Here is a 24,350-nt window from a genome sequence, read left to right on the forward strand (position 1 = left end):
GTATAGATTTCATCGCACTGATCATATCATGGATACTAAAATTGAATCAACAAAAAATTACCCAACAATTTTAATGCCAATCAAAATGTTATCCAACATTATTTACCAAGGCAGCAATTTCAGATTCAACCTTTTGGCTCTCTATTTCCATTATTGAATGTCAAACCCAACACCTGTCTTAATTAGATAGCTGGAGCATTACCTGACACAGGCATATACAAGCATGAACACACACTGCTATACCAGCATGGCTTAAAGGTGCCAATAACAATGCACATTATCAAAGTCTTGATACCACAAATACCCTACACAAATATTACTGAATTATACCTTAGTTAAGTTAAGGGATCTAAAATGAGCGTTTATTGCGTTTCGACAGTATTTTTTGTGGGACATGAGATCACCTCAGACCTATCGAATTGCATTCTGAATACGAAGCATGTCTTTCTGATATCAAATAATTTTCATTTTTTGAAAATCACAATATGATACAAATTTTATGACAAATTATAAAAATTTGATATTTTTCAAATTTTTGATATATAACAGTCCTCAGTAAATTATATAAATCTAATGATATATTCTTAAAGTGTATGTAGCAGGGAGGAAAAGCCGACGGTCAATTGAAAATTTTGACCTTTCATATTGAAGATATGGATTTTTTTCCCAAAAGACCTATTTTTTTTGGTGTTTTGGGAAAAAATCCATATCTTCAATACTGAAAGGTCAAAATTTTCAATTGATCGTCGGCTTTTCATCCCACCTACATACACTTTAAGTATAAATCATCAGATTTATAAAGTTTACTTCAAGTACTGTTAAATATCAAAAATATCAATTTCTAATGATTTGCCATAAAATGTGTATTAAATTGCGAATTTCAAAAAATCAAAATTATTTGATATCAGAATGACATTCTTCGTATTCAGAATGCAATTCGATATGTCTGATGTGCTCTGATGTCCCAAAATAAATACTGTCCAAACGTTCATACCCCAGCCCTTAAGGTAGACTTAAGGCAACTAAATCTCAAATTAAACACCTGTTTTTTTATGATACATGCATTGCTTAAAGGGACCATCAAAGATTATTTGTTTAAAGTAATTTGCCTAAATGTTTTACCAAATAATCAACAAGCATATAATGTTGATTTGATCACAATAAATCATGCAAATTTGTTAGTCATACTTATTTAGTATACAACATAATTACCTCATTCTGAAAGTAAAATATTTATCGCCAGCGCCAACTGCTCATGTTCATATGTTAACCGTTGTGTCCTAATTTGACAGTCACACTTGCACAGAATAAAGTACTGAAATGCCCTGAGCCTACGGGTGTCTCCCTATCTTTTTCAGGCTTTACCTTTTTTCTTGTGTATAAAACTTTCATCCAATGTAATGACTTTGGCGCTGCAATTTTGCGTCGCCTTCGACCTGACAAACGGACATTGACCCAGGAGAGTTTGTTGACTTGTTTACTTGCACAAGGCGCACATTCCTGATTGTTTGCGTATTTTCGGACTTTCATAAATGAAACCCAAATTATTCCTTTTGTTAATTAATTGACGCTAATTGCATATTAATTGTCCCATTACTTCTCTTCCTCGTCATTGTGGATGCGTCTGCATTTGTGGTATGCATTATGCAGCGGAAGGTAGACGCATTTCTGCAATGGGGACGGAGAGATGCGGCGACTATGTCGACGCACTTTTGCGTTGCACTTTTACGTCGCCGTTCCCTGATTGGTTGGTGCTGTTGCTGGGTCGACTGGCATATGAGAGGAGGGTGCCATGAGCGTGCGCGTGGGCCAGTCATCCGATGCACCTTCACTTATGATTTGGAGCTTGTTGAGTTAACACGTACATTTCTGTGCAAAGACGGCTTGACCATTTGTTTAGAGACATGACTTTCAATATAAGCGGCAGTCTCTGTATGGTTAGGATTCGTGTTTTATTAATAAATCGTGTTATTTTGTGATTGTACTTCCATTGTCGTTTTGCTCCATGTTTTTCGTTCTCTGAGTTATTTATCAGGAAATCACGCATCATCCATATACCACACCCTGAGAAAATCATTACAGTACTTATACACTTTTACTCTACTTTCATCTTAAATGATGTCTCCATTTAATGTCTTTTATGGTTGTATTTTCCATGTATTAGCACAGCACATTTATGGTTGTTCTAAAAATGCCCAAATCCATCTTTTGATGAAGTTCAGGGTTATCTGGTTGAGTAAATTACCAATGTTATTGTTCCTTTTAACTTGACAAGCTTTATTTAGCACAATATTTTAAATACAAGAATGTAAAAGGCTGTTGTTTGGCATGCCTCCACAATTCCTATATGGGGAGGAGGTCAGAGGATGGAAAGATTATCCTGTAAATATCCTAACACCAGATGCTGTGGAAATACAAGCAACTCCCTGTCCCTGAGCATATGTCTTGAGAATTATAACTTGCAAATTATGATCAGGTGTATTTAGAAGAAATTCTGACCAGAACCAATTTTCATATCCAAATCACTCGGGCATTTACTTTCATCTGAACACTTCTTAGAACACACTTATGGTAGGCACCGGAGTTTCACATGATCACAAAAAAGCTTAAAAAATCACGATTTTGGGGGTCCATCAGCGATTTTGGTGGTCCATCGTGAATTTTGAGAATTTTGCCAAACACACTACTTTTCAATGTAAATTCACCAATAATAGGTATATCACCTCAAAAATAATCGCAGCAGAAACGCGTTATTTAATGTTCCTACATTATTAAGCTTTATTAAAGCATCAAAAATCAAAAAACAGAATTGAAATCGGTCAATGCATTGTGATGTAATGTCAATTTAAAGATGCTCGTAGATGGAATGAAATCCTGCCACAAATGGCTGTAATGACAAAATTGGCACATTTCGAGATTTTGAAGGTTTATTTGGACGCTTGCTTGGAAAAACAGCGTTAATTTAAATAGCACATGTTAAATGCCTATCTTTCCTGACTTCGTTACAGAAAACAAAATTAAAAAATCCATCATTGAATAATTATAATAAATTAATCAAATATACTATTTTAGCCATTTCGGCCAATCTGCAGACAAATTAAATCTCAAAAAATGACTAAGTTCAGCTTATTAATATGCAAAATTGATGCCAATAGAAAACCGTACATGATATAAAGGTGCGGTTTTTTTTGCACACATATGTATACAAAGTTCTTTCAATTGATGACAAAAATACACAAAAAGTAATTAATTATGCAAATTAGGTAATTACAGCTAATTATGTATTTATGATATTATTATGCAAATTAGGCATGAGTAATTTTGGGTTTTTTTTCAATATTTAATGAACGTCTGTTCATTCATCATAAATCTTTAAGTATGATCCTGTTATGAGGTTGAATAAATGAACTGCAGTTAATTATTTAAAAACAATACAAAAAAATTAAAAGTTTGACATTTTGACGGTGTCTGGAATATAATTTTCATTTTTACTGTAAACATGGTATGTGTCACCATTACTCAAAGCCAAGTCCGAAAAGTAAAAATTAAAATTCAGTTGCAATGCAATGAGACTTTAAATTAACATTTTGTCATCTGGATTAACATGGGAGGATAATCGGTAAAATGAACAGCAATTTTACTGTACCGCGTATACAAAAAATAGTATGGCCTTGGACACACACAATGGCTTAGAGCTATTGTGGTTTGGAAAATTACTCCCTAAAAAAACATTGATTAATGTTTTGCTTCAACTGGTTTTAGGGAAGTGTTTCATTTGTTGTCACGGAATTAATTTACATGCTAAGAAAGATTAGTATTTCAGCTAAATGGTGGTAGTTCCTTTACTTCAGTAGGCCTATATTTACTGATTTATGAGCGATCTTCAAAAATCCATAAAAACAGGCAGTAGTTCTTAAACAAAACAATTTTTAATTTTGGGGGACCCGATGGTAGCCTCGGGAAGGCTTCACACACCATATATTAAAAATTCAAACAATTTGGATAAATGAAGCATATGAAGAAATTCATTTATCGACATGGATGTTTTCTAAAATTGGCCAAATTTGAAGCGCGCCCTTTTCAATTCACTGTTATGCTTGCATGCACAGTGTAGCAGAATTATTGTGCAGCCACTGTGACATACCTACCAATAATAACCTTTTTACAACATAACAGGCTTCCCATTAGTGTGCGTCATTGCGACCCACCTGCTGAGAATTGAAGTAAATTCTGCAATATTTGTAAATGCAACGTCAGGAAATCGTGCACTTTTTGCATGCTTTCCGAACGATCGCTGGCCTGGGGATCGGAAGTCCCGATTGATTTGTTTACGTGCACGCTAACGTGCGGTTAATGTTTATTTGATTATTTATCACAACCTGACAATATTCAATTTTTAATATTTTAAGTTTATTTTCTCATAAATAATCTAGGTTTCCTTTATTAGTATTATTGTTACGATGAATAAAAGCAATTTTAAAGACAAAATCCAAATGATAACCCCTTTTTCGTATTATTTGTGGTAGCGCGTGTTTTAGTTTTTGTAGCATCAACACCACGTTAATTTAAAAAAAGAAATGCGGAAGTGAAAGTACGAACGAAAATTGCAAAAGATTGACAGACTTTGCTCATATTTTTGCACCTGTTTTTGACCACGTTTCGGACCAAAACTGACACAGAAATGAGAAAAATTATCATAATGAACGGAGATGGAATATCACGGCGAAAATGCACTTTTATTTTTTTTAACAATCAACATTTGATGAGGTGTAGACCCGGGGTACGTGTGTATCGTCATAATCGTGAATTTCAGATGGACGCACAAAAATCTGTCTGGACGCAAGTTTTTGACTAGCAGCAGGGTAAATACTGGAAAACGCATTTTCGCGCTTTTTGACTTGAATTTTCGCGCTTTATAAAAAACCGGCCGCGCATTTTGCCGTTTTAAATCGCGCGAAACTCCGGTGCCTAACTTATGGCATGATATTCAAAACATGACAAATCAGTGCATGGTTGAGGCTATTTGTTTTGAAGAGTTTACTTACATGCTATCTTCTGAAGATAACACTAAAATTGTGTCACAATATTTAACTAGACTTAGCTGTGGTCTAAGACCACGAACACAGCCGTGTGGTGACCCCTTAATCACCTTTGACCCCAAATTATATGAAAACCCCATAGACATTGGCTAATGTCAATGCACGTGTCCACGTGGCATCACTTTGCTATGTTTTTTGTGGCAGAAGGGCCATTTTGAAGGTATATCGTTTTATACCGGAAGTGACTCCTTACTGACCATTGACCCCAAATGTGTGTACACCATATAGACACTGTGTTATAACAATGCATGTGTGCAAGTGGCGTCACTGTCCTACGTAATTTGTGGAAGAAGAAGCATTTTAAAGGTATTTCGTTTTTATACGGAAGTGACCCCTTAATGACCTTTGACCCCAAATAAAATAATACCACATATAAACTGGGTAACCACAATTCATGTGTGAACATACCGTTACTGTCCTATGTTTTTCTTAGCAAATAAAAAATTTTGAAGGTTTTTCGTTTTATACGGAAGTGACCCCTTAATGACCTTTGACCCCAAATCTGTGTACACCCCATAGACACTGGGTAATAACAATGCATGTGTGCAAGTGGCGTCTCTGTCCTACAGAATCTGTGGAAGAAGATGCATTTTAAAGGTATTTCGTTTTATACCGGAAGTGACCTCTTAATGAGATTTGACCCCAAATAAAAAATACCACATATACATTGGGTGACTGCAGATCATGTGTGAACATACCGTTACTGTCCCATGTTTTACTTAGCTAATAAAAATTTTTGAAGGTATTTCGTTTTATACCGGAAGTGACCCCTTAATGACCTTTGACCCCAAATCTGTGTACACCCCATAGACACTAAGTAATAACAATGCATGTGTGCAAGTGGCATCTCTGTCCTACAGAATCTGTGGAAGAAGATGCATTTTAAAGGTATTTCGTTTTATACCGGAAGTGACCCCTTAATGAGCTTTGACCCCAAATAAAAAAAAATACCACATGTACATTGGGTGACTGCAGATCATATGTGAACATACCGTTACTGTGCTATGTTTTATTTAGCTAATAAAAATTTTTGAAGGTTTTTCGTTTTATACTGGAAGTGACCCCTTAATGACCTTTGACCCCAAATCTGTGTACACCACATAGACACTGGGTAATAGCAATACATGTGTGCAAGTGGGGTTGCTGTCCCACGTAAGTTGTGGGAGAAGATGCATTTTAGTAGAAATCACATTTTGACCCCTATGACCCCTCGTGACCTTTGACCCTACAAGTTTCATGTGACATGTAGGGGCATGGTCAATGATCATTGTGACCAAGTTAGGTCAAAATCGATGTAAGCATGTGAGTGCTAGAGTAAATGTAATGGTAAATGTAAATGTAAACTAACGTCACGGCTGTGTAACTATTTATTAACCGGTCATCCCTTATACAGTCACCCACACAAAAGTTTGTCTGAATAATTGTCTTCAGCAGAATATATGGCATCAAATAAATAACATGCAGTTAATGTTTTGAAGTGTTTATTTATATGTTATCTTCTGAAGACAAGATCGAAATTGTGTCACAATATTTACCGTATTTTCGTCAAATAAACGCCCCCGGGGGCGTTACATTTTCCCAAGGGGGGGGGCGTTTATTCAAGGTCAATTTTAGAACGATAATTCCTGTTAAAACCATTAGGTAAACTAAAAACACATGCTAAAATGACGAACTATGAACTAGAAACACTGACTTCTGGCTCACTTCCGGATTTCTGATCCAGATTTTCGCCAATTATTGACGCTATTATCGACCATGTGCGCAACTTGGTAAGCTTATTACACAAGATAGCATGGAAATATCAGCATTTTTGAAACATCTTGGATGAAAAAAGTGGTGGGGGCGTTTATTTGAGGGGGGCGACTATTTGACGAAATACGGTAGCTATTTATTTACACAGTCACCCACACATTATTGATCAAATGTTTGTCAGCAAAATATATGGCATCATACAAATAACATGTAGTTAATGTTTTGAGTTGTTATTTATATGCTATCTTCTGAAGATAACACTAAAATTGTGTCACAATATTTAGCTATTTATTTATATAGTCACGGACACGCTATTCATCAAAAGTGTGCCTGACTCTGAGCACTTGTCTCCAGCAAAATATATGGCATGATATAAATAACATTGACTGTATGCAGTTATATTTATTTAGACATGTTTATTTATATGTTATCTTCTGAAGATAGCATATAAATATCATTGTGTCACAACAATTATTTAGCTACAACCACCCACACAAACTTGATTACATGTGCATCTGAACATTTGTTTGACAGTAAACAAATGACATCATGTAAATAATATAAAGATTGACTAATTCAGGTTATTTATATGCAATCTTCTAATGATAACACCAACATTTATTGTTAAACAAAATTGATAGCTACAGTCACCACACACTATTGAGCAAAATGCATCTAAACACTTGTCTCTAATAAAAATATATGTCATCATATAAATAACATTAGGATTGACTGATTATGGTCTTACTTGTTTTGAACTGTTTGTTTATATGCTTTCTCAGGAAGATAATACAAATTTGTTCCACAATATTTAGCTACAGTCACCCACACTAAGTGCCCTGTAATACTTCTTTCATACTTTAACATATGGCACTATAAAACTAACAGTAAGATTGACTGATTGAGATTAATATTTGTTTAAAGTGTTTATATTGTATCTTCTGAAGATAGCACCTAAACTATTCCACAAACAATATTTGGCTACAATCATCCACACATACTTGATGGAAGAGAATCTTGAATTTACTGATTGACGTTACTTGTTTTAAAGTGTTTAAAAATTGTGTGAAAATATTTAGCTACAACCATTCACACACTATTACTCAAAAGTGCCTCCAGCTTTGGACCTTTTCTCTGGCAAAATATATGGCATCATAAATAATGTAACGATCAACTGATTGAGGTTATTTGTTTTGAAGTGTTTATCTGTATGCTATCTTCTGACGATAGCACCAAAATGGTTCCACAATATTTAGCTAGTCATCACATATACATACATACTTGATCAAAAGTGCCTTGGAATAATTCTTTCATATTTACACATATGGCACCATAACAGCAAGATTGACTGAAAGAAGTTATTTGCTTTGCAGTGTTTATTTATATGCTATCTTCTGTTACACACCATTTAACTGCTATCTTCTGAAGATAGCACCATAATATTTTTCCACAATATTTAGCTACACACTCACACTCTTTTCTGTAGTACAACAGAGAGCACCTGCACCATACAACTATTATAAGTAATACAATAATTTGTATGCTATCTTCTGAAGATAGCACAACACCAAATTTGAGCCATAATATTTAAAGGTATTCAAGTCATCCACACGCTTCATCAAAAGCATCTCAGTATACTTCTTTATGGTACCATTATTTAAATAACATTTCAAATATTTATTATTCTAGTTTTGAAATAATGTATTTCCTCGAATAGTCGCCCCCAGGAGCGTTGCAGTTTTCAAACAGGGGCATTTATTAGAGGTCGTTTTTAGAATGATAATTCCCATTAAAATCATTAGGTAAGCTTAAAACTCATGCTGAAATGACAAATTATGAACTTAGGAACACTGACTTGAGGTTTACTTCTGGGTTTCCACCCAGATTTTGCCAATTATCGACGCTACTATCGACCATGTGTGTAACTTGGTGAGCTTACTACTACACAAGTTAGCAAGGAAAAGTCAGCATTAATTTTTTGAAACATCTTGGATGAAAAAAGTGGTGGAGGCATTTATTTGAAGGGGCGACTATTCAAGGAAATATGGTATTCATTTATAAGCTATCTTCTGAAGATAGCACCACAATTGTGCCACAGTATTTAGTTTTCACTTTCAGTCACCCACACACACTTCGTTCTCTAAAGTGTAACTACAACACACAACATCACATAAATAACAGAAATTGTATACTATCTTCCGAAGATAACACCAAACTTGTACCACAATGTTTAGCATGTTTCAAGTCATCCCACACTATAGGCTAACCCACACACCCTTATTCACATGGATATCTCACAATTTGTCAGAAGAACATACTAACACTTGTTCATACTGTTAAATTACACATTTTCATACTTCAATAATTTTCACACATTTTGTGTTCTTCTAAGCCTATATTGTGCAAAATTAATAATATGCAAACAAGTTAACTTAATATATAAGTCCATGAAAAAACCTTTAAATTAAACAAATTTAAAATGGGCAAGAAATGTACAAAATTGTTAAGAATACAAACAATTTATTGTGTAAAAATGATCTCTTTAACAGTAATTCAAGGGTAATATGTTAGCAATAGTATGTGTGAAACAGATGCTACACTGCAAAAAGCGTGTTTAGGAATTAAACACTTTTCTTGCACCACATTCTAAACATGCTTGATTCCTAAACCCTATAGTGGCAGCCAGGCCTGATATATAGCTACTAACCGCTCCATCTAGAGGGCACTTGATGTGATGGTGTGTGTGCAGACAAAAAAATAAAAAAAGTGTGTTTAGGAATTAAAAACTTTTCTAAACACTATCTTGCACCATGTTTTTAAACATGTTTAAATGCTACACATGTTTAGGAATTTGATGGGTATGTGTTTAGGAATTTAACACATGATGTTTTGGAATTTGACATTGGTTTTTAGGAATAAAACACTTTTCTTGCACCACGTTTCTAAACATGTTTGATTCCTAAACACCAATGTCAAATTTCTAAACACAGCCCATCAAATTCCTAAACATGTGTAGCATTTAAACATGTTTAAAAACATGGTGCAAGATAGTGTTTAGAAAAGTGTTTAATTCCTAAACACACTTTTTGCAGTGTAATATGCTTACTATTACTGAATAAATGCACTTTATTGGGAAATTTGACATGCTCTTCACTCACAATCAACACACATCACTAGCATTTCAAATAGTGGGATGGTGAGGGGGACGATTTATACGCTGTGTAAAGTTACGTTACAAGAGATATGGCTGCTTTATGTGGAATTCACAGACTATCAGGGTGGGGGGGGCAGAAATGTTTTCAGTTGAGAAGCACTAGGGGAGGGCATGGGTGTCAATCTTGGGGGGACAGGGGCAAAATTACCCTTTTTTTTCTTTTCAGCCACTTTTTGACAATTAATGCCAACTGTCCCTACACATTTCAAGCGGATTGGCCCTTATAGTGGAGGGCAAACTGAGAGGGAGGAAGGAGCAAAATCTGAGCATTTGTTGCCCACAAAATATACTATTTCACAAGGTGTGAGGCTGGTTGTCTCATCAAAGGTAGGATCAGCATTGTGCTATTCCAGTTGAAATCCTTACACCCCTTATGGAATACATGACCTTCCATCTTCCACACAGGGAGTGTGAATTTCAAATGGGGGTAACCTAAATGGATAACTCCATTTGAAATCTACACCCCCCTGTGTGGGAGATATGGTAATGCATTCCACAGAGGGTGTATAGATTTTAAATGGAATAGCTTATTCTAAACAGGGAAGGGCAGATGTGTCAGATGTTGTTGTTACCGGTGAAGAACTTAGCACTGGAATTTTGAATAATCTGGAATACGGATATATGAGAAGTTAAAAGAATGAAAAAAAGGGAGGCCAACATTGCATTCTAAATTCTCAAGGTTGGCATGCTGATATACGGTTATATACAGAGGTGGATTCATTCACCCAAGAATGTGTATGCATGTAAAAAAAATGAGCAAAGACCAAATAATCCATGCCTTTTTGTGTAATACCGAACAAATCCAAAGGATGAACGAGGAGATTGCGTTTTGGAGAAAAGGCGTTGGAACTGCTCTATGGGAAGCACTCACAGAAGTGGATCAAGTTATCAAACATGCCATAGCTTTAGTGGTGTATAGGACATTCCACTTTAGATGTTTATTCATCATAGAACATGAAAGAATGCACTTCACTTATTATGTTTATGATAACATTTGGTTTTTATACATGCTGGATATTCTTGAGAAATTAAGTTGATTAAAGGGTAATGAGATCTACCCTTGAACAAACTTCCAATCAATTAAATTTATAGTTGAAGCCCTTAAAGGTGAACCTCATTGAAAATAAAGTTATATATCAATGGAAAGCTTATGATGTCAGGATATTAAAAATTATTTTTCCGATTTTTGATGGCCAATAAAGCTGAAAAATTAAAAAATGATTGAATTTTTGGTCTTTTTAAGCGCCAAAAAGCACCCAAATCAATCGTCTATGACCTTGGGAATGCTCGTGACGTAAGCTCAGGGTTCACTTGATCACGTGATCTTACTCGGAAGCGTGTAAACAAGACTTGCTTCCTGTACTTTGGAAGCTGCCCGGCAAGTCTGATTTTCACAATAAAGCTTGAAATTAGAGGAATCTTCAAGTTGCTGGTTCCTTCTATATATATTAGAAATAATAGAATTATTGTCAACACATAAATTTTCCGTAAATTTTTGACAAAATCAGTCATCACTGGCTGGGTATAACTCTTGAGTTTGAATTTCGCGCTGGGATCAGTCCCATGCGCAAATGCTTGCTGCTACCGTTCATGTCATGGACTGAATAAACATGATCGAATAACAAATTAAATATTAGTTTGTGACATTCCCTATATATTCTTGATTCATTGTAAAATGTCTGATTAAAAAAATATCTTCTTGCAGTAATCCAAAAATTAATAAAAAAACCGCCAATTTCATCAAATGCAGTCCATATAAAGGTTTTCATATTTAGCGTATTGCGGTAATACATTCTTTCCACACAATCGAGATTGAAAGAAACAGATACTCGGGCAGATACTTTATAAAATAAATACAATTTAGGCTTAGTAGACCGTTATTTTATGGAAATCTGAATAAAATTAAAATATTGTCACTTGTGTCATGATTCTTTAATGATAGTACAATCAGTGTACGGTACTGAAAAAGTGAAACATTCATGTTTTATGGATTACCGAACACGATGCGTAAATTGCTGCTGAAGTGCAGGGACGGATATGCACAAACACTGCGAGTCGCATCGGGGCTTCGTCCTCCGTGTTTCATGGGGTGTTTCAGCAAATTTGATCAATCGTTCCCTTATATTTGGAACATTTACAGGAATAAATTTTGCTGATGAAGTAGCAATAAGTTGGAAATATCAGAATGTGAATATCAAATTGGTCATTTTGTCTGCAAGTACAGTACAGTCGCGGATACTGAACACTCGGCGTAGTGAGACTCAGTCAGTCACTGAGCTCATCCAGTATGTATCTATATACGAGTTCGCCTATCATACATGACCGGTTGTAAAGCTAAGAAATAATTCAAAAATCCTGTACATGTACCTTATTCTATTCCTTCATTTTCTCATTGTGATAAGTTCATCTCAACTTGGTGTGACGATCTGAACTGGTAGCACTAGCAGTTATTTTCTTGTAATCTGTTTTTATTCCGGTTCTTCGGCGAATCTTCGCTCTTCGTGCTTTACTGTAATATTCCCTGCATATCGTGGATGGCTTGGCCTATCCCAAATCACCCCGGCCAGCACTTTTCCCATTTTTAAATCCACACACTTTATTCAGGAACTTCATTCTTAATTTGATCATGATATTTTCTTCATTTTATTGAAGATATTTTTCATGTAAAGTAAGTTGACAATGACTGAATTCGTGCATTGGCCCGATGCATGCCACAGTAATACACGGACATTGTGTTTACAATCAAACCCGGAAGCAGGGCGTAGCAAGAGCCCCGGGGGCCCATGGACAAGAAACAGTGCGGGCCCCTTTTAGCATGGCCGGATTTCCATTGGGCTAGAGCCCTTCCCCTTAATTGCCATGTGCATGTTCTTCTTAGCCCAACAACAGCATGTTTTGGATCAAAATATGGCAAAATTACAAAATTTTGAGTGCTTCGCGCATATATGCGCGAAGTACTCAAAATTTTATATATCATACTAGCCCATCACATAGTAAAATTCACCTTCATTTTGGGCTAAAATGGTCTGAAATTATTTCGCGCGCAAATGTCATGGTAAGATCGGAACAAAATATGCTTATCTCCCTCTAATTTGCAATGCTTCTGCCACCACTGTCGATCTTATTATAGTAGACCCACAATTTGTAAACCAAACTTGGCCTCTTGAGTGCACATACACACCTTCCTCACGGTGAGTTTGGGGCCTCCAAATTTTGGCATGTCCAGGGTAAATTCTCTTTGGCCCTGCTTTTAGCATATCCTTAATCATCACTTATTTCATTTTCTCTTTTGCCTGGGGCCCCCGAACCCTCGGGGCCCATGGACTTTGTCCACCCTGTCCCCCCGCTTGCTACGCGCCTGCCCGGAAGTAACTGTGTGTCCCTGGGCTGACGTCATCAACGAAAGCGCCCAATTTGAACGATTTCGTTTTGTAATCTAGGGGGGGGGGGCCAATATCCAATCTTTGCCTGGAGATTATGTCTAGCCTGGCACGCTATGCAAATACACAATATTCTTTTCTGCTTCCTGACATCATAAGCTTTCCATTGATATATAACTTTATTTTCAATGAGGTTCACCTTTAATACTTTCCATGCTGCCATTATGCTTCAACATAGCAAGTTTTGAGAAAATTTCTCAAAATATCAAGAGCTATATCAAAAACCAAACCAATACTAGGCTTGTTTGTACTCATTTTAATGCATTTTTCATTCTAATTCCAAATATGGTCATGAAAATGTAAAATTCTGAAATTTTTAAAATTTTAAAAGAAATTTTGGAACTTGTCATCTGTAGTCGACACCTGTGTGGAGAGAGTTGACAAATATCTTTGTATGTCACAGAATATAACTGCGGAAATCTATCAGAAAATGTTAGGATTCCCTGTTAATCTTATTATTTTCTTGCATATTTGTCAAAAATGATGTAAACATTTGCAGAATATAATCCTAATTTGAAAATCAACAAAAATGAGAAATTTCAAGCAAACACTTATAAATACAATGATTGAAATAGGTAACTTAAAAACAAGTACTGTAAAAGTGACAATTTTTGTGTAACATTAATTTTCACGCTTTTCGCGCACAACACAGCTACCTCGAAAATAAAAACACGCGAATATGTCCTTTTAATGTACAGGTGTTCTTTTAATGTCTATGTAAGAAAACTCAAAATCGCCAAATTTAAAACAAGCAATGTAGTTCAAAATCGGCAGCGCACAAAAAATCACACATGCGAAAATTACCGTACCACTTTTACAGTATACAGAAGGTTAACCCATGCAGACACATGTGGAATTAAGCAGAAAACATGGATGTCCACGCACAGTCCACACAAGCACGCATCACACGCATACACATGCTGGATTGATAATCCATAACAAGACCTTGGTCAAGAGGCTATTTTTGCTACTCTTGTATTGGCAAATAGAAGTGAGGGAGCATGTCAACATTATTTATTTTGAAAATTATTCAAATTAATCCCCTTAAAACAAAATCTGAGAATTTATTTTTTTACAATTTCTTTTATAATCCTTACCCTAACCACAATATCTAACCTAAACCATAATCTGAAACACTTGATAACCCTAACACTAACCACAAAGAATGAACAGTTTACCAACCCAAAGTGTTACAATTAAACATGACAACAAATAAACACAAATCCAGACCAGCACACAACTCAACTTGAAAGGGAATGTACCAGCATGGGAATCGAACCTAACACTAACCCTTAAAGTCATAATGCTTGATTTCGGCCAAATTTTATTTTTTTTATTCTTTGCCAAAAAAATAAAATATAATATTATTACTATTAATTGTAAATGCAGTTTTCTGATCATTTTAAAGCCAAAATAATGAGCCAAAATGAATGAAAACTACTTCGCCATTTAACTATAAAGCCGGCTCCATGGCGGAATCGGCAAATAAAACCAGGGATCTTCAGTTTTAATCTAAAAATCCTTAAATTTTACTGTAACTTCAGGCTTAGTCTTTCACAGGGTATTAGAGTCACGCGGTAGCTTGACCAGCAAGTTTTAAAAAAAACGACTGATAAAGAAGAATAAACAGATGCACCGCGAGACTATATTTACACGGAACAAAACGCTATTGTTCTATGATATTTTTCGCTGGGTACAAAATATATCTAAAACCATGCTAAATCGTATTTACTGTCCAAAGTGTCATATTTTAATAACTCTTTATTTCAAAAAGTTACACGAATCTTACAGTCAATCCGATTGTTTGATAATAAACAAACATTCTTGCTTTATTTCACGCGGTATTTCATAGCCAAAATTAGTGGCAAATCATAGCTAATCATACTGATATCCACAATCTTTCGACACTGCTACAGCCATACATGGCTGTCACTGTCGCACTAATTTTTCAGATTCACTTTCAAATATACCCAGGCATTTTCCTGGATACCCTACATACAAATTCTGGACCCCATTCGAAAAAAAATCAAGTTTTTCACAATTCTTTTATTCTTTCCGGACCACAGCATATATTCATATTAATAAATACTCCACTTTCACACATCGTAATAACGGGACGTCAGCGTGGCGAAGTGGTTAAGGCCATGGACTTCTAATCCATTTATGAATTTTTGCTCAAGTTCGAAACTTCCCACCACTTTTTTTTTTAATGTTTTATTAATCAATTTATTGTCGTAAATCAAGAATAACACCATTTCGAACATCCATTGCTATTTTGATATTATTATTTTTTTCATCAAACAAACATGTTTGATTTTTTATTCACATTTAGGCCTAGGCCTTGGGCCTACTTTCACCATCCAGATGCTATCACCATGCCTGACTATCATGGCATCTTCGTCATTTAAAACACGAAATTTATTTATTATTTATTATTTATTTATCAGTGGCTCTGTTCACAGCTCAGACTGAAATTATATTTGATATAAATATTATAAATGAAAATCACAAACCGCGAAAGATCGCCAACAACTGCCGCTGAATATTGATATCCAACTAGATTTCCCCACAGGGCTAAAGGGCAGGACTTAATTAGGGAATTAAAATCACAAACGCGAAAGATCGCCGACGACCCGCCGCTTAATAGGGGTATCCAACTAGATTGCCCCTTGGGACTGCAAAAGAACTACAAACCGCGAAATTTGGATATCCAACCAGATTGCCCGCAGGCATATCGATTATATGGATATCCAACAAATTAAGACCACAAACCGCGAAAGATCGCCAACAACTGCCGCTCAATATTGATATCCAAGTATATTGCCCCGCAGGGCTATAAAGAACCACAAACCGCGAAATTTGGATATGGAACTATTGCCCCACAGGGCTTCAAAGAACCACAAACCACGAAATATGGATATCCAACAAGCTTAAACTACAAATTAGCTCCCGATAGAGAGCAGGACTTGACGAGGGAAATTAAAACCACAAAACACGAAAGATTACAAAGAACCACAAACCGCGAAAGACTAGATTGCCCGCAGGCCTATCGATTATAAAGAATCACAAACCACGAAATACGGATATCCAACAAGCTTAGACTATAAACTAGCTCCCGATAGAGGGCAGGGCTTGATGAGGGAAATTAAAACCACAAACCACGATATTCAACTATATTGCCCGCTGGGCAACTACAAAAGCCACAAACCCCGAAATTGGGATATCCAATTAGATTGCCCGCAGGCCTATCGATTATTCGATTATAAAGAACCACAAACCGCGAAAGATCAACAACAACTGCCGCTTAATATTGATACCAACTAGATTGCCCAAGAGGGCTATAAAGAACCACAAACCGCGAAATTTGGATATGCAACTAGATTGCCCACAGGGCTACAAAGATCCACAAAGCACGAAATATGGATATTCAACAAGCTTAAACTATAAATTAGCTCCCGATAGAGTGCAGGGCTTGATGAAAACCACAAACCACAAAAGATAGCCGACAACCGCCGCTTAATAGGAATATTCAACTAGGTTGCCCGAAGAACTACAAAGAACCACAAACCGCGAAATTCGGATAGCCAAGTAGATTGCCCTGAGGGCTACAAAGAACCACCAACATTAAAACACGATTATCTGGGGCATTTAGGCGCTTCCGTAGTATAGGCTTAAATATATGCGCATTTACCAGTTCCGACATGAAGTAGGCCTAAATCGGATTTACTCTATGTGTGTCTCTCTGGCATTGTCAACATTGGGTGTGTGTTGTTCATATTTACATTTTATTTACATATTTACGTAGCCTTGAATAATTAAAGTATATTAAAATGTTTATTGATCATTGTGTAAGCCTATGAAAATTACAGTCACGCGTGACGAAAAAAAAAAAAAAATAAACGACTGATAAAGTTTTGTTTAATTATTTATTGTCATGAATCAAGAATGGCAACTTCAAACATCCATTTTTCGTTTTATGGTGCACTTCATAACCTGACTTTCCAAGCTTGGAGCTGCTTGGCTACATTCATAAAAAGAAAAGAAATCTAAAAAAAACGTTGACAACGTAAAGAAATCAGCAAGTTTAAAAAAACCCACCTCGGCTCACTTTTTGAAACTTGGTCCCATTTGAACACCAATAGCAAATCAGTGTTTTTATTTTATTTCAACAGAAGACGGCGTTTCCAACAAGATTACAAACAAGCCTACTTGTTATTCGTTTAATTCAATCATTAATCATGATATTATAAAACAAAACACAAAAAGATATTGGCTTATCATGCAACAAGATAATAACCGTTCAGGTCGTTCCAGAAAGCTTACAAATTAATATCGCATCTGCACATTAAAGATACATAACACTTCTGGAAATGTTTTAAATTGATGTAAATATGATAAAGTTTAAATCAGTACCTTTTACAAATGGGACCAAGTTTCAAAAAGTGAGCCGAGGTGGGTTTTTTTAAACTTGCTGATTTCTTTACGTTGTCAACATTTTTTTGGTAGATATTTTAGTACACCATGGTCATTGGGTATTACAATCGTGCAAAAAGTAGAAATTTCAAGAAAAATTGAGGGCGTCGCTGTGAGCAAATTACACATTATTGCTTTCACCTAACCCTAATCCTCTCAGCAGTAGCAGCAATAATTCTACAACTACCCTGGACTAACTACATATGGAACAAAAAAAAAACTGTTTACAATTTTATCGACTTATAAAAGCCTCAAGTAAGTTGAATTTAGCTCAAAATCATATGAAACCCAATGCTTTATATTCTATACACAGAAAAAAGTTCAAAATTGGTTCAAGGCTGTGTAACACAACAATTGACAACCTGACAGTTTCTTTTTACACCTGTTTTATTCCTATCAGTACAAAAAATCTACCGATTTATAAATCAATACCATATTATTGAATACCACCCTACAACACGCACATGCTAAATATAAACACATCACTTCGACAGCACTTTAACTTTCAGACACGCCTATTTTTAAGCCGACTTGAAATCTGTTAACCGACACTGATTTTATTTGCAGCTTCTGCTCACTGAGATTTGCCTTGATGTACCCAGTTTATTTTGAGCCCTGCCCCCGCAATATTTACCCAGGTGGTTACATTTTAATCGACGTTAAAACAAAAATCACTACTCGCCAATACGTCCGAGTTGATATAACACGGTCTGGCCTTCGGAGACCCAATTATTGATACACTTCAATTGTCGTCAATGACAGCAGATGAATACGTCCATTCAAGCTAAGAATAATAAAAAAGAACTTTGACCGCTCCGTCGATAGACAAACACAATTGATATCTTCTAGCAAAGCAAACAATTGAAACATGATCCAATTATCCCGATGTTAATTTTCCAAAATCTCTATTTACGTAAAGTCTGGCGTTAACACCACTTACCTTAAAGCGATCTTGTTTTCTGGCATGAACATCGTGTGATATTCCCAACGTGTGTCGTCTGTCGCTATTACGAGCAATTTCTCTGCGTAATCTCACTACTTCCTCGTTACAATGAGTCGGCTCTTCCTGACTCCTATTCTTATTTTTCACCCCGTTGCTGGAGTACTCGGGATTGACTCGCAGCCCTGGTTTAGTGCGACCTGTATTGCCCACACAGATTGTGGTAATGAGAGAGAGACGGAAAGAGACGGGAGGGATGCAGAAGACAGAGAGAGAGATAGAGAGAAAAAAAAAAAAAACAAGAGATAAATGAATTGATGCTGCAGTGTGGATGACAATATAAGAGGCTTGAATGGATCACAAGTACTGTGTACTTGAGTTTATTTTTGCAGTACGTTAAATTTTGTGACTTTAACAAAAATCACCTTCAATATTCACAATGGTCAATTTAAGATATATTGTACATGCAGTTAAATTTTAGGGAAAAGTCAATACATGTCATATATAAATGCTTATTTCACAATTAATTCAAAAAAAATATTTGATCTGAATTCCTAAAAAAAAAATAGAATGATAAAACTTATTTGTTTGTGACTTTCTCCACATACATTACCATATAGCGAGAATTTTTTACGCTTTTCGCGATCGAACAGGCAGCCGCAAATTTTTAACCCTGCAAAAATATTTATTACATAGTACTTAATGTGACTATATTTGGAAACATGAATTAAACACCTACTAAACTGTCCTGAATTGACACATATGCATTGATATTTGAAACTGTGAATGACTGTGAAAAATTAAAACCGCTAAAATACCCGGATACAAAAGTTTATAGAGGGGAGGGTTATCAATACAAAAGGCATGTGTAAGAACTGACCCTCCCTCACAATTATGTTATTGCATTGTTCCCATGTGGAGGTATATGTATTTAAATATTTGTTGTATACACATGAATTAAAATATAAGGTCGGGTAACTGCGTAGCACTGTGAGTTAAAATATATGCTATATAGTATATCTCATCTCAAGATGAGAGCTGTTGAGAATGGCCATCGGTGCGTCTATGCAGTTGCGTCGCCAGCGTACAGATAAATCGCATGTGTACTAATATATGCCCTGTGGGATAAGTTAGCAAGATACAAAACTGCACAATCTATTATCTAACATGGCGTTACTGTCAACTTTATAGACTATCAGGAAATCCACATTCTGGCAAAAATTTTTCTTTCTCTGAATAATTGCACATGTGGAAACAATGTGTTACAAATGTATTGTAATTGATAACACCTAGTGCACACCACATGCAAAATGTCTGTAAATGATTTAAATTTCAATCAGTGCCTTTCATGTTGTGCACAGTGACAGGTAAATTGTCACAGATTTTGCTCATTTCCCTGTTTTCCAGAAAAAAAAATCTGGAAGAATAAAGAGGAAGTATTTGTGGTATAATTTTGATTGGTATAAATTTTACAGGTTTAAAAGCAGGGTGATTTTAAATCTTTCCTATTATTTCTGTTCATCTTTTCCTTCATGTTGTCAATTGGGTACATCCATTAAAGCCAACACTCCCCCTGTGGAAGATGTTGGAAATATCTTCCAGGGGGTATGAATCTATATAAATAAAAGGAAGTCGCTAAATCTTGTCCAGAAGCAGGCTCCGAGATGATTTGACTTTCAGCTCTGATTTATTCGTACATTGATCGGGTACATATTGCCATTAAACCATCTGCGTTCATTTTGCAAAACTATTCAATCACTATGGAAATAACAAAAAAAATGGTCAGTTGCTAGGCCGTTGAGGTCAATAACCTTATGGGTCAGGTCATGACAGCAAAGCGCGTCAAGTGGCGAGTCACGCACCTGCGCGTACACGGCACCATGGGTTCACGCGCTTCACCGCGCATGGTATGGGCGCACTTAATGTTGGCTTACCGGCGTATGCCTCACGTATATGTATGCGTGACTGACTTCTTCTGTGAGACAGTGGCGGATCCAGAAATTTGGGAAAAGGGGATTTGGGAAAAGGGGTGGGGGCACACTCGAAGTTTTTGCCACCACCTTCTTGAATGGCCACGAAGCCCATTGTGTCGCATGGCGCTGTGCGGGGGTTGTGTCCCCTCAGAATTGGAAAGCGTGGTCAAAGTAAAGGCCTTGAAGCCATTTCGGGGGGATCATTGGGTGTAAGCTGATGAAAAAGGGGGTCATTGGGTGACAGATTTGCAAAAAAGTCCACTTTTCAGAGGGACTGTTAAAATGTAGCCAACAGGGACCGAATTAGTCGTTAACTGTTCAGTATTAGCTCGAAAAGGTTAAATGTTAGGGGTGGGTGAAAGTCCACAAATACGGACATGTTTTGCCGCAACTTTTAAACATGTTTCTTACATGTTTTATACTATTATAACCCGGAATTGAAACGTTTTCTAGCAATCTCTTCTAACCTTAATGTTTTATGTTTGTTGGGATAAAGTTAAAATCAATCATTCTGTCACGAGCTGTTTCAAAAGTAATCTGAGGGATTGAGTGAGTAGGCCTAACAACATTATCACAGGTCTGGATAATTATGTTTATCAAGCTAACATGATCATTACTATACTGGATGAATAATCTATACGAAGACACCATGATTATCATCACCGTTTACCATGTTTACTAACCACTCCCGTTTACTAACCACTCCAGTTTACTCAACTAGCGGGGACCCGCGCAAAGCGCGGGTCTCCCGCTAGTTTTAAATAGAATGAACACATTAGGCAGCTCCATTTGAATTTTATACACCCTCTGAAAAAGATTCAACCTGAATCTTCCATGGTTAATGTGCTTATTCCAATTGAAATTCATACTCCCCCTGTGGAAGATATTTCCCAAATCTTTCACTCTAAATAGATTAGCTCATTTGTTTAACTTATCCTTTTGAGTGTAAAGGAAAAGCATGGAATATACAGAGCACACACAATATGATTTTTTTACCTCTTAAGGGGTACTACACCCCTGTGGTAAAGTTGTGCCTATTTTTGCATTTTTCTCAAAAAATAATAACACACTGATAGCAAAGGTTATGTATATTATTGGGGCAAGGAATCCAATTATTACACTGAAATTTCAGTGAATCAAGACAAGCGGTTTAGTATATATGACAGGAAACGAGGTACATCCTAGCGGTACCTTATTTCTTATCATAAATAACAAACCGCTTGTCTTGGGTCACTGGAATTCCAGTGTAGGATTCCTGCCCCTATAATATACATAACTTTTGTTACCACTGTGTTATTAGTTTTGAGAAAAATGCAAAAATAAACATAAATTTATCGAGGGGTGTAGTACCCCTTAAGGTTGGTCAAGCAACCTAAAAATCGATTTTCATTATCTAGTTCAATATATTATTGAAAATTAACACCTTGATGTTTTGCAAAAGTCCATTCTACAAATCGTATATTTTGCAAACTTGCTTAATTTATTGTTGTTAATGAGTTATGTACGTTTTAAAAAAGTGTTGTTGTTTCAGCCCTCTTAACAACGTAACTCAAGAACCGCAGCACCTATAAAAGTATATCTATGATATTTTAATTCTTCTACACGCTCGCTATGAATTGAGCAATGCAGTTTTTGCCAAAACTCACTACCATTCGTAAGATGCTGTGAACTACCAAATCACAACAGTTTAAAATAATTAATAACCTTAAGATATGTTGTTTTCATCATTACTGAGTAACTGAAAATGTGAAGGTTGAAGATTTTACAAATCATCAGAAAAACATCATAAACCATTCCCAAGTTGCTTTTATCCTTTTTCATATAAAAGAACAAGGAGAAATCGCTTGAGCAAATTGTAATGTGTGCTTTCTTAGACTTTCTTCAAAAGTAACAAACAAATTGAAGGTTGAAGATTATACAAATCATCACAAAAACATCATCTACTTTTATACACCATGTGTTAGCCATAGTCTTCAACATAAAATATCAAAAGTTTTCAAAATATCAAGAGGTATCTTTATCTTAAGATCCACTAAACAAATACTAGGCTTGTTTGTACTCATTGTGATGCATTTTTCATGTTGATTCCAAATATGTTCATGAAAATTTAGAATACTGAAATTTTTTAATTTTGATTTATTTTGTGGAAACTTGTCGTCTGCAGTCAATATCAGCGTGGAGAGAGTTAAGATATGTATATAACTTTTGTCTGTTTTTGTTTTTATCTGTTTTATTATTATAATATCTTCACTTTCTTCATAGTGTAACTGAAAAAAATATAATGGTTGCAGATTATACAAATCATCAATACACACAACTCTCCATCAAGCTACACTTGATGTACTGATATTGTTACCATTTCATGCATAAATTCATTACAGCCATATAGTAAATGCCATATCAGTTAAAGACATAATATACAAAGTTGAAATAAAATTGGCATATTTTTTTAAACCTGATTTTTGTACATATTTGTAATGCTTACACATGTCCTAACTTGTGTTTATGGGTCAATTTTAATTTTCAATTTTTTATTAATGTCGCAATTAAGACATTAAATTTGGTTTATATCATTTTACAAATTTACCCAGTTTGTTTATCTCCTTATAACTTCCTGACAGTTATTACTAATATTATTTCATCATTTTTGGTAAAGAATAACAGAAATTACACATTATGGCTTTAAAAATGGACAGCCCTGTTGCAGCACATGGTGTTTGCTGTGCCCAAAGTCCCAAACATTATTATTTAAAGTTTGTAGTCAAATTCATCACTTTTACTAATTTAAAATGCGATGAGGGGGGGGTCAATAAAACAATACATAATGCAAAACACAAATACAAGTAAAATTAAAAAGGAATATAAACAACTCAATATCTCTTTAAAACATGATAAAGTTGAGATTAAAAGCAATCACACAAAAAGTGCAAAGATAAACTTTTGAGTTCCTGCTATAAAATCACTTTAAACATCAAGAGCAAATCATCAAATGTATAAAAAATACTCCAAATGCTATAACATATGAAGCATTTGCATATGATTACATCATAAATAATCTTTACAAAAAATAACAATTGAGGGTTGGAGCAAGAAGGTATGATCTGCAATAGCTGCCAGGTGTCATATTTTTTTATATGTGTATAGTGCAAAATGCAGAAATTATCAAAAGTCTATAGGGCAGCTATATTGCAGAAAGGTCCTTCTTGCATAAATCCCCCGATATGACAAAATTTACACCAGGTGAAATTGACACTTCATTAGCTACCTATCGTACCATAATATCACACATCTATAACTATCATCACGTTTAAGAACTTATCACAATATATCACTCTTTTTGTTCTTCCATCTTTTTAAAATCCTCCTTGAGATGTCCATAAAAGCTATTTGCATCACTAAGATTCAGAAAATGAGCATTATCCACCTTTTCTCCATACCTCCCTCTAACTTCATCCTTAC

At 35.5% G+C, this 24,350-nt stretch overlaps 1 protein-coding gene across 1 annotated transcript in view; it reads right to left on the reverse strand.

Moving 5' to 3' along the window:
- The window catches only part of LOC140150452 (SRC kinase signaling inhibitor 1-like), a 569,935-nt gene that overhangs the window by 155,738 nt on the left and 389,847 nt on the right, over positions 1-24,350 (reverse strand). Inside the window, exon 2 of the mRNA XM_072172468.1 lies at positions 18,919-19,118. Within this exon, the coding sequence (XP_072028569.1) occupies positions 18,919-19,118 (200 nt within the window). The remainder of the gene's footprint in view (positions 1-18,918; positions 19,119-24,350) is intronic.

The sequence above is a fragment of the Amphiura filiformis genome, chromosome 4 (assembly GCF_039555335.1).
Source record: "Amphiura filiformis chromosome 4, Afil_fr2py, whole genome shotgun sequence".
In the NCBI taxonomy this organism is placed as follows: Eukaryota; Metazoa; Echinodermata; class Ophiuroidea; order Amphilepidida; family Amphiuridae; genus Amphiura; species Amphiura filiformis.